This window comes from Fragaria vesca, linkage group LG7 (genome assembly GCF_000184155.1).
Source record: "Fragaria vesca subsp. vesca linkage group LG7, FraVesHawaii_1.0, whole genome shotgun sequence".
NCBI classification, from domain to species: Eukaryota; Viridiplantae; Streptophyta; class Magnoliopsida; order Rosales; family Rosaceae; genus Fragaria; species Fragaria vesca.
Genome location: NC_020497.1, coordinates 408,488 through 420,275, shown reverse-complemented (window position 1 = coordinate 420,275; position 11,788 = coordinate 408,488). Strand labels below are relative to the sequence as shown.

The following is an 11,788-nucleotide window of genomic DNA, read 5'->3' as shown; positions in this document are numbered from 1 at the left end:
AAAACAGATATATGTAAACAGCTGATGACATCAGCTAATTAACATCTCAATTCTTAACCATTGATCTGTTGAGTTGGTCAAATTAGGCTGCAATTGTGGAGCCCACGTCAGATTTAGCAGCTGCTATACAAAAGGCTAATTGTAGCCCAGCCCTTGGCATTATAGCCACTCAAAACCCATTTTTGGTATAGCATAGTCTCCCATTGGAGTTGGTTTTGTTTAATATTTGGGATATATCAAGCCCTTAGCCCTCTATTGGAGATGGCCTAATGTTCCAATTCTTCTAAAAGAAAATAATGTTCTAGTTATACTCACTAGATTTCTAGGTATGACTTTTTCAATTATAATATTGCCAGGAACCTAAGATATAATATTGCGAGAAACCTCGTCCTGCGAGCAATGTATCCAATCAATACCAACCTAATACAGAATGAATTGTAATGCGCAGTTGAGGTCTATATATAGAGGAGTTGGATTCGTGATTCCAACCAAGTGTTTTCATGTATTTTTAGAGCCATGCCTCTCTGTCGTCACCAACCTCTATGCCTGTGATTCTATGCATGAGATCTGCTAAATTTGCCTTAACTGTGATTCTTGCTTTTTGGACTGTTTTCTATGTAGTTGGGTAGTTAATTAGTCCCACTAGAACCAAGTTTTTAAAAATTAAAATACATATTTTTCGATCACATTTTTACATCTCATCCGTTCAGTTTTTAGGTCTATATAAGTAGATCACTTCTACAAATTTTAACCAAATTAGTGATCGTTAAGGTAACAAACTAGATCAAATTAATAGATACAAGTTCATAATTGGTAATTCATACTTATGAGTTATGAATGCCTTAACGATTTTCAATATGTCTTAAAATTTACAATAATGATATACTCATAAATACCTATAAACTGAATGGTTAATATGGAGATATAAGATCGAAAAACGGAATAAGCCGAAAAGTTCTCAACTAATCCTCATTATAAAGGTCGTCTTTAGGCGGGCTCCATTAAGCCAAAAATCTGTCATGACATTTCAGTTTAATTCCATCACTTGAAGATAATTCAAATTGGAACTCGCTTCCCACCAAAATTATAGATGCTTCATTCTCCACAATATTAGTAGGGAGTACAAACTATTGAACGACTAAATTTGTAAAGACCGTATACAGTCTGGCATTGATTACCCCCAATCTGTATATAATGCATTTTTACTTTATGCATTATAACCTGCATTAGTAAACATCACAGGAAAAAAATGTAGCTGAGTTTGTACGAACATGGCAATTTGTAAGTGTTATTGGACAATTTGTGGGTAACAATTTGTGGATCAATTCCCCGTACATCAACAAAATTTAAGGGTGAGAAATTTAAATACATGTCACGGCTCTGAACGATACATTTGGTAGAAATCAGATGGCGATCTTCTCACTGGTTTCAAATATGGATAACAACCTTTAGCCACAAGCAGCGCTCCCATACATAAATATACGTTTGGAAACCTGGATTACAGATCTTTAGATATACTGCACACATTACAAATGGCTGCATATCAAAGACAGAATTCTACAGCAAGGCTAATGCCTCCCATAACCAAGCTTGCTGTTCATATATGCCTCGCTGAAGCTTTCCTCTGCCTTTGTCAGGTCTCTTTTTGCAACCCTGTGAGCTACCTCAACAACAGCTAGCCTCTCCCTTAACCCCTTAATTTCAGTATCCAAAGCATCGACATCATCTCTGAGTTTCTTCAATACTCCTTCTCTCTCCCCAAACTTCTTGATTCCCAAAGCTGATTGAACAAAAGGCTCCAGCCAACTCAAGTCAAATCTGAAGGCCTCAACCTCCTCCCACAAAACTTGAAGATGCTCACATGGATCATGCTCACATGACTCCTCCATCATATCCTTAACCTTTGTGGTCTTCAAGAAATGCAATACTCGACCCAAAGCTGTGAATGCCCATTCACTAAACATGCGACTTCTTTTCCTCTGGCAGCTAATCAACGAAGGATGCCACAAACAGACTTCTTCCAGCAGTGGAACAAAAGTTTTATCTATTTTCCCTAACCCCCTGAAATCTATGAGCTCATCAACTGGGGAGGAAGGAGCTTCATCGCTTTCATCAACTATGGGAGGGCCAACTGGGCTATCAGTCTCCTGGTAAGGAAGCACTTCATCAGATCTTGGTTTTATTTTCAAGCGTGGAGCTTGTGGAGAATCAACGTTTGTCTGAATAGGGCGAGGAATTAGTGCATCGTGAAAACCAAGCATCTTTTCAGAACAAAGTGATGTATGTGCTGTTGAAGCATCTGAATATTTCACAGACTCCACATCTGAAGACTGACTTTGAAGTTCCTGCTCAAGAAAGGCAGTTTCTTGGTCTTTTAGAGCCTTAATGTCAGCTTTACTGACTGCAACCTCAGCTTCGACAATACATACGTCATCCACAATATACCCTTCATTCGGGTCATAGAGCTCACTTAGAGGCATGAAGGATGTGAAGCCCCAATCACTTTTCTTTGCACTAAACTGATGCTGAGTGTCTGTACATCAATGATAAAAAAAACATCAAAAATGCACAGCTATCATGCAGTAATACAAAAACATAATAAAGGGTCTGGTATACTTGGAAGACTCAAACGAGTTGCTAGATTTAGAATAAATTTTAGCGCATGTATAATCATAAGTGAACCTCCAATCATCAAGTATAAGTCCTTGAAAGAAGATTGTTATAGAACTTAACAAACCAGAAATGAGTTTATACGTACAGTGTTTGGTTCACTAATCAGATTGACTGAGATAAACAGCAGGGTATAACATAGTGCCAGGGCCGGCCCTGCGGTTTCGGGGGCTCAAGGAGGGCCATAGAATGATGCTCGTGACGCTCACAAAACATTTCCGTATTTTACAAGGTTATTAAAAAGAACAATTCAAAGTTATATTGTGTAAGAGCGTAATTCAGTCAAAATATTTGTACTACCTTAAATTAATTTCACACCGAAACCAATTTAAAGACAAATAATGAGAGAGATACTCATATCTATCGACCTCAAGATGTTAACAACGAGATCAAACCTGGAACTAGATGTATGTACTAAAGTAAAACTTGTTGAGATACTATAAATGCTTGAAAAGTTTGGAATTTAAGACTACAATAAGCTCTATATGCTTACTTATAGTGTTTCAGAAATTAGTCCAAAACTAAACTTGAGTATGGTCTATCTTTTACTGTTTTACTTGTAGAATAATGTTTAATGTTAGAACAACTAAAACTCTTCCTCAAATCAATCCATGATCCATTTGATTAGGCTGCCATGATTCTATTGTAAATGCATATCAATTTAGACATTGATGTAAATATGGTTTATTGCCTATTTACTACTGTTGTAACAGCAGTGATACAACTGCTATATATCTTGTACATTTGCAAATAGAATGATATGGAAATTCAATTTCAACATGTAATTATCTCACTTGTACAATTATTTTTTGATTACCTCATGCAATGCACAATGACTACTGTGTCCCATCAATGGAGTTTACATATTCACAAACTCAAAAACTTTGGGGCCTTAGAATTGGGGGCTATATGCTGGAGCCTACTGAGCCTACACCCAAGGCTGGCTCTGCATAGTGCTTTATGTAAAGAAAAGGGAATCACACATTGAGTAGCAGTCTAAAGTGGAACAATTCTACTGGATTAAGAAATCAGCCTGCAGTTGAATAAGAGACAAACTCACAAAAGGCATAAGAATACAAGTGAGATAGAGAATGATGTAGAAGAGCTTAAAGTAAAGAAGAAGAAGAAAAATACCTATTGTTATAGACTTGTCGCTGTTAAATTGATTAACGACAGTCAAGGTGAAGTCGGCATATCTAGTCCACCCAGATGGTAACATTGAAGCATCTGCGACATTCAAGTACATGGACAAGTATTGCTTCCCATTGCTCCCCTTTGGATATACCACAATCCGCCTGATCAAAACCAACCAACCAAGTTTGTGAGACTTAGTTTGAGAATAATCTGGGAAAAAAAAAAACCTCAACTGTATGTGAAAATACTCTGCTGTAAAAAAATCTGTTTGGTAACTTGAATCTAATAAAAGAATAAATAATCTGGTATAATGATATAATAGTCTAATTCATAGAAAAGATAATTTACCTTACCTCATCAAACTCTTGGCACGAGGATGTCCATGAATTCAAAAAGTTCAGATTCCCACAAGGAAACTCTCATGTTTAAAATCATAATTTTAGACATGAACAAGAACAAAACAAGACCCTCTGCGCTTTTCTACATCAATCATATAAATCATAACAAGTGATTATTCATTAAAATCTCATGTGTTGATCAAAAAGGAAAATAATACGCATCTCTTCATGTACATCAATGCAGAAAGCCTATATTCCCTGAACTCGCCACTACAAGATTCTCATCAAGGATTCGAGATGACCATTTTCTGATTACCGGATGATATTGTCATATTCAGATTGTATATATATTAAATCTTTTATATTGTCGAAAAAAAAAAAAATAAAAAATAAAAAATCTTTTGTGCAACTCAAGAGCTCCCTAACAGTCTATTTATAACTAATTAACAATTTTCAGTATTTTGAACAAAAACAACTCTGGGAATTTGGCAGAGAACTCCAAGCATGCACTGAGAGAAACAAGATTACAAAGGGTATTCTTGAGCCATAATCAATACCGGACATTACCAATCTGTGAAACCGAGCCAAAAAAAGAAAAAAATAATGATCGGTGATATTTGAAATGATCAGTTGCCTTGGTCCCAAATTCATACATAAACTAATCAGTCCAATATAATAAAAGAAAAAATAAGAGAGAAACAGAAGAACACTGAATAAACAGCAGAAATGAAGAAGCAGATGTTGAAAAAAGAAAAAGAAAAAAGGCAGGACCTGCTTTTAATATCTGTGGTATTCGATCTATACCGCAAACTAGCTTAAAAACATGAAAGTTTTACCAAAGCCGCTGAAAATCCCACAACCATAAAAGTAAGCAAAAATGCAAAAATGCAAAAAATGCCCTGAAGCCTCAAACACAAACAGGACCGAGTATATATATATATAGTGTGTATATACACACACACACACATATAGACAAGAAAGCAAAAGCAAGAAAATGAGTGTGAGATGATATATGTATACCATTTGAAATCGCCGACGACGAAACCATCGGAGTAATGTTTCCGGGTTTTGATCTTGGAGAAGTTTTCGATGGTCCAGGTGTATGTCATGGATATAAGCTCATAACCTGCTTGCTGGTTTTCCATTTTCTTATTATGTACGTGCGTACCTAGCTAGCTACGTGATGAAGTAGCAGAAGAAGAATGTGTGTTCAAACTTCGCAGCAGATAGAAGCTAGTGTAGATCGAGAAAAATGTGGATTAAGAAGCTTATACCCTTGTTGGTGTTGAGAGTGTGTGTTTGAGATGGGATGAAGTGTCGAGTTTATATGGAGGTTGGTTGAGTTTGAGGTATGTGGAGGGCGGACTGGTTCCGTCCTAGGACCGCACTGTAGTGACTTCACCGACAAATACACTATCATGGGATGGGGTGACGTGGCTCGCCATACCACCACAAATGGGTTTTTGCGTTCAGGTGTCGAGTGGGGCCCACTCGTGGGGGAAGACTCAAGATACTCCACTCGTTTTTTACAGAAGAAATAACAGAAAAAAAGAAAAGAATGAGAAGCTGACGACCGTATAACATTTTCTTCCGGGTCCCACCTCACCCATACCAATTATTCACCAATTTTGCTTTGAGGATAGAGTAATTATTCCAGTACCGGGTACACCACATACCTCAATTTTTCTGTGGGGACCGATAAGAGATGAAAAAAAACACAGAAATAAGCGTGATGTTACCAATAATTTCCCTCGAGGATAATTTGAAAAACAAATTCCTTTCTAAATTTTATAATTTTTTTGGGCCCCTCAGAAAATTCGCTTCAAGTTCCGCCACTGCACAGAACGGACACGGAGGTCTACGGTTAATTAATCTGTAACCTCACTTGGCTCGACTGCTCAGTGTCTCGCAGGATAGAGCCTCTGCCAAAATACTGGAATTTCACTGCCCGGCCAAGATCTCTCTCTCACTCTCTAAACTATTGGGTGGTTAAGGTACTTCCCTCAACCCCTTTTAACAGTTCAGAATGATATCATCCTAGGTTATAACTCAGACCAGAATATTATCTTATGTTAATGATATTGTTCTGTGTTTTCTCCAAGACTTTATTCATTTGGATTTGATATTGATTTGTTTTGTTTGATATGATTTGGAATGATAGTGATATATATCTCTGGTGACGTTTATGTATATCTGGTGTGAGAATGATGGCTTTTCTTATTGATGAATCAGTAGAATGGAGAAGACAGGAGAAAATGATCTTGCATCAGGAACTTTCACATGGAAAATCAATGAATTCTCTACGTTGATTAACAAGTGTTACTCTGACGTTTTTGTTATTGGCGGTTTCAAATGGTACACTTATTTTTGTTACAATCTTAAATATTGGGGTGAATATATTTTTTGTGAATGTTCTAAGTTTTGATCACTCTACATGCATGGCCAGGCGGGTTTCTCTATTTCCAAAGGGGAACAAAGCCGAGAATTCCATATCCATATTTTTGGATGTTGCAGATGCCTTAACATTGCCGTCTGGGTGGACTAGATATGCCGGATTCAGTTTCACCTTGGTTAATCAACTTGATAGAAAATCGTCCAAAACAGAAGGTATATATTTTTTCTTTCATTTTCTATGTCCTATTTTCTCTATCCGTTGATCTGTTGCCTTGTCATGTAGATGAATAATGCTTCTTTCTTCCTTTTTTTTTTTTAACATATATTGTACAACTGCTCCCCTGTCCTGTATGTTATCATCTTGACAGCAACAGGTAAATCACAAAGAGTACATTTCTAGTGTTGTTCATGTTGTTGACTGTCCATTAACTCATGTTTTTATAAGTCTCTTTCATTTTCGTTGTATTTTGTTTTGATCTTTTTATTTAATTTTCTTTTTCTCATTGATATCACAGTATGTGTTCGTTTTGTGATATTTGATCTTTTTGTTTTGGTAGACACCGAGCATGTGTTCAACGCAAAGGAGAATGACTGGGGATTCACGACATTCATGCCTTTAAGTGAGATCCATGACCTTACTGAAAGCTATCTTGTGAATGATATTTGTATTGTTGAAGCCAAGGTTTCCGTCCGTAAGGGTGATATTAAAATCTTAGACAATGAAACTGGCGAGCTTATGGATTTTAGGGGTTTAGGGAAAATAGAGTTGGCTTTTCTTCCACTGCTGGAGGAAGTCTGTTTGTTGCATCCTTCGTTAATCAAGTCCCAACAGAAGAGAAGTCGTACATTTGTCGAATGTGCATTCACAACATTGGGCCGACTCCTTCATTTCTTGAAGACTACAAAGGTGAAGGATTTGAACCAAGATGGGTATGAGAGGCTTCAACTGTTATGGGAGGAGCTCGAGACCTTCAAATTTGACTTGGCTTGGCTGCAGCCTCATGTTCAGTCTGTTTTTGGTATGAAGAACATGACAGGAAGAGTGGATAGAATGAGAGAAGATGTCAATATTTTGGAGAATGAAATCAAGAGGCGGAGGGCTATGCTTGCAGCAGCAGAGGTCGACCTTGAGAGAGCAAAAGAAGATTTGGTAAGGGCAGAACAAGGGTTTAACAAGATAGGTGGTGTGGATTGTGTACTAGGCTATCCGTTGGCTTAAATGTAATATTCACATTCTCTGTATTCCAGTACTAGTTAGCTATTTAAGATGGAGATGTGCTATGTTTTCATGGTAAGATTGTATTGCTTCCAGCAGGACTAATGAGTGTTCTAAAATGTTTGTTGTGTTTTTCTTTTTACTCTTTAGTTCATATTATCTCTACTTGAGCTTTCATTCCATATATACATATATATTTTCTACTCCACCAATATCTTATTTTAGCGACCTATACTGATATTTGATCATTTTATTTTGATAGACACTGAGCATGAGTTCAATGCCAATATGATTGGGGATTCAAATTAGCCATGTCATTAAGTGAGATCCATGACCTTTCTAAAAGCCATCTCGTCAATGATACTTGTCTTGTTGAAGCCAAGGTTTCCATCCGTAAGGGTGATATTAAAATTCCAGACCAAGAAAGTGGTGAGCTGCTGGATTTCAAGGGTTTAAGACTAATTGAGTTAGCTTTTCATCCACTGCTAGAGGAAATATGTTCGTCACATCCTTCGTTGATTGAGTGCCAACAGTGTAGGAGTCGTACATTTGTCGAATGTGCATTCACAACATTTCCTGAAGACTACAAAGCTGAAGGATTTGACGGCAGATGGCAATGAGCGCCTTCAAATGTTATGGGATGGGATGAGCTCAAGAGCTTCAAGTTTGACTTGCGTTGGTTGCAGCCTCATGTTCAATCTGTTTTTGGCATGAAGAACATGACAGCAAGAGTTTATAGAATGAGAGAAGATGTCAATATTTTGGAGAACGAAATCAAGAACAAGAAGATTTGGTAAAGGCAGAACAAGAATTTTACAAGATAAGTGATGTGGATTGTGTAATAGGCTATCCATATTAGCTTAAATTCATATTGTCTTCTTCTTCTGAGTAGAGCGACAGGCGTCACAGGCTACGATAAAAGAGATTTCCAAAGCTTCCTAGTGGATGTCATACACTACATGTTTTAGGTGGAAAGAGCTTTTATATATGTAGACTGATTGTTTGATCATTCATAAATGTAAAAGACTAGACTGACGTCTTAGCACTCTATTCTCTTGTTTGTTTCTATTCTCTTTGATCATTAAGAGATTAAATTTCATATATAGCCTGTGGGAAAGAGTCTCATTTCTCTCTAGTGATCTACTGAAGATGTCTAATGAAGGGAAAGATCAAAAATTAAGGATAATCAAGGACAAGAGCTAGCCAAGGAGAGGATTCCTAATCCATCCAAGAATCCTATAGCTTGCTAGCTTGCTTTGTGTTTTTTCTTTAGTTCACATTATTTATAGATGAGCTGTCATTTCCATAATTCCATATACATACTTTTCACTCCACGATTCATTATCAGCTAGGCAAATACTTGAATTTTGGGGACTGTGAATTCCAACACTAAAAACCAGCTGGCATTCCAGTTATGGTCATGCAACTAATGAATTTTGTGAATTTCTCTTCTCGAACAAAACCCCACGCCTTCTCAACTACTAATCACTCTTTCTACCAGAGAGATGTTTCATTTTCTACATTCAATAGATTGACTGTCTCTCTTCCCTAGCCAACATTACATTAACTGCTGGCATCCTCACGATGAATATCCTATATATGTCGAAATTCTAATCTCCTCACTTCTTATCCAATTAGTCTTTCTCAAGCTCTCTCTTTCTCTTGATTGATCGGAAGGTACGTACATTCACTTCTCAACTTCAGCTGTACGTACGTTTGTATTCTCATCTTGCATGCTGTACTATTATACTATATACAGTAGTACTAGTACGTATGTGGTTTCTTGTAAACTAATTTCTGTTGTGTGATAGTTCTTGTAATGGTCAATCATTTTTGCTCATATATTAAAGAGTTCTGAACGCATGCCTAGTTAGCAGAATGGAAAAGAAGGAAGAAGATGATCTTGTATCTGAAACATTCACCTGGAAACTAAAGAACTTACAGAAACAGACAAACACTTTATTCTAAGCAGAAGCAACACAGTCTCAGTCAGTAAGATATACCTTCTCTGCAGAAGCTTCAGGTTCTTCTTGTCTATGGTATTTTTCATGTGCTTCTGCATCATCCACAAACAAGCTTGCGTCCGCAATAAACAACTCACGACCATTGAAATACATGAAACTTAAGTCAATAGCATAGAGCAAAACTATCATTTTTCGACATAAAAATAAAGTAAAAGACACAGAACCTCATGTTGTTACTTTAGAACGCTGTAGTGATCAGAGACGAGCAGAATAAGAAATGCAATTCAAAACACATGAAAGAAAAACTAAAATATTTAGAGGAGGCAACACATGTAGTTGCATAACGCAACAGAGAAAATCAAAAGAAAATGTAAACATAAGCATCTGAGAATGATGATCACCTGGTTTTCAATCTCGTCCTCAATGGCAATCTTTTCAGATTCTTCCTCAAGAAGTGCCTTCATCTGAGACTTCAAGACATAGCCCGGAGGAAGAGCATGTCTGTAGTGGCACTCTTTGTTACCGTTTGGACAAACCCAGAACCAGCCATACTGATTCTTTTCGACTGCCTCCAAAAAGAACTTACAAACCTGTACAGATTAAAGGCCAGCTTAGATGCACAATATATCCAGGAGGCTATAGTCAGATAGTTCACATTACACTATGAGCTACTGTTGTGGCTGAAGTGAAAGAAAGTAGTTTCCCGTTAATCTGCCACTAATATGTTATATCTTTCCTATACCCAGAAATTCACAAAATTCACTTACTGGACCTCATATTTTAACTGTGGCCTCCTACCTATCTAAGTGACACTATTTTCATCTTTTGCATTACAAGGAGAAAATAGTTACTACATGCATCTATTATTCAATAAACCTAACCATAGCAATAATAAACGCATGTATACATGCATCAATCAAGAGAGGTCTGATCCAAAATCACACATGTATACTGTATGATATACCACTTGCAAATTCAACAGCAGAAGAAATAAACGCAGCACCTGAAGCCAATAAATGTAGTTGCACAAAGTTGCATCGTTTTATCTGCCCATTCCATATCCATGTTGGTTACACCTTCGTTTTCCTTGGCTTTACGTTCTAACTTGTATTTAAAGGGCAAACATTTTACAATCAAGTACTGTAACTAGCTATGATAAGCATAAAAGAACTACAAGTAATTAAAAAGGAAACATATATAACCAACAAAACACTGAAATACAGAATTGCAATTCAATTCTGTTAAGTAAAGCAAAGAGAGAGAGGACGACTTGATACCTATAGTCGAGCGGGCTGCGTCTGATTGCAAAGAAAGTTTGACGATTTTGTTAAGTAAAGCACCTTGTGTGAGGAGACCTGCACCAAATATAGAAACAATACTCAAATACCAGACATATGCAGAAATTTAACCACAGAAGGAACCCATTGAAATATAACCCTTACAAATACCCAGACACTCCTCTCTTACAAATCCAACACACACACATCTTAAATTAGCAAATACCCAGCTATTAATCCAAAAGTTTAAACCTTAGATTAGCAAATACATACCCAGCTATAAATCCAAAAGTTTAGGGTTTCAGCGATTCTAATCGCTTCAAACAGAAAGAAGAAGAAGAAGAAGAAGAAGAAGAAGAAGAAGAAACAAACCTAAATTGCACCAGAGCACAGGACCACACAACCAGAAATCCCCAGAAACCGTTCTGCAGTCTTTCCGGTATGTAGCTCACTGTAGAATTCGGTGGAGGATTAGAGCTTCTTTCTAACTCTGTCGAGATTTGGAGGATTAGGTTTTCTGGATTAGAATCTTTGAGGTTTCGGGGTTGAGATTTGAGGCTTCAGGTTTGAGGTTTGGAGAGGGACTTCTTAGAAGAGAAAGAGAAGATTAGTGTTGTAGCGATTAGACCTTCTCATATGACCCTCTCTCAACTTCTTAAGAAGAAAGCAACGACCCCGAACTTTTGTTGCAAGAAGTTAATAACTTTGGGGAAAATTTCGCGCCTTGAGAGTTTTTTTTACGGCTGGTTTCATAGCGTCTTTCTGCTACTGACGTTCTACTTGTGCGTGCAGTAA

The 11,788-nt window shown here is 37.1% G+C and overlaps 3 protein-coding genes across 5 annotated transcripts; 1 reads left to right on the top strand and 2 right to left on the bottom strand.

The window, feature by feature from the left end:
- Window positions 1-1,349: 1,349 nt before the first annotated feature.
- Window positions 1,350-5,442, bottom strand: LOC101296030. 3 transcript variants are annotated; one of them, XM_004306404.1, is made up of 4 exons: window positions 5,163-5,390; window positions 4,153-4,284; window positions 3,805-3,965; window positions 1,350-2,533 (listed from the first exon to the last, which is right to left on the bottom strand). In XM_004306404.1, exons 3-4 carry the CDS (start codon window positions 3,914-3,916, stop codon window positions 1,569-1,571), a joined length of 1,077 nt encoding a protein of 358 aa, XP_004306452.1. In that variant the 5' UTR covers window positions 3,917-3,965; window positions 4,153-4,284; window positions 5,163-5,390; the 3' UTR covers window positions 1,350-1,568. The 3 variants fall into 3 exon arrangements, with proteins under 3 accessions (XP_004306452.1, XP_004306451.1, XP_004306453.1); XM_004306403.1 differs by lacking the exon at window positions 4,153-4,284 and having other exon boundaries at window positions 5,163-5,442; XM_004306405.1 differs by lacking the exons at window positions 4,153-4,284; window positions 5,163-5,390 and adding an exon at window positions 4,914-4,982.
- A 554-nt stretch (window positions 5,443-5,996) lies between these two features.
- Window positions 5,997-7,755, top strand: LOC101295744. The gene is made up of 4 exons (XM_004306402.1): window positions 5,997-6,136; window positions 6,378-6,497; window positions 6,589-6,749; window positions 7,094-7,755. The coding sequence occupies exons 2-4, from the start codon at window positions 6,379-6,381 to the stop codon at window positions 7,753-7,755; spliced, it is 942 nt and encodes a 313-aa protein (XP_004306450.1). The 5' UTR covers window positions 5,997-6,136; window position 6,378.
- Window positions 7,756-7,888: 133 nt separating this feature from the next.
- Window positions 7,889-11,622, bottom strand: LOC101295268 (zinc finger CCCH domain-containing protein 11-like). Its single transcript, XM_004306401.1, has 5 exons — window positions 11,366-11,622; window positions 10,994-11,071; window positions 10,118-10,306; window positions 9,756-9,848; window positions 7,889-8,451 (listed from the first exon to the last, which is right to left on the bottom strand). Exons 3-5 carry the CDS (start codon window positions 10,178-10,180, stop codon window positions 8,413-8,415), a joined length of 195 nt encoding a protein of 64 aa, XP_004306449.1. The 5' UTR covers window positions 10,181-10,306; window positions 10,994-11,071; window positions 11,366-11,622; the 3' UTR covers window positions 7,889-8,412.
- Window positions 11,623-11,788: the final 166 nt, after the last annotated feature.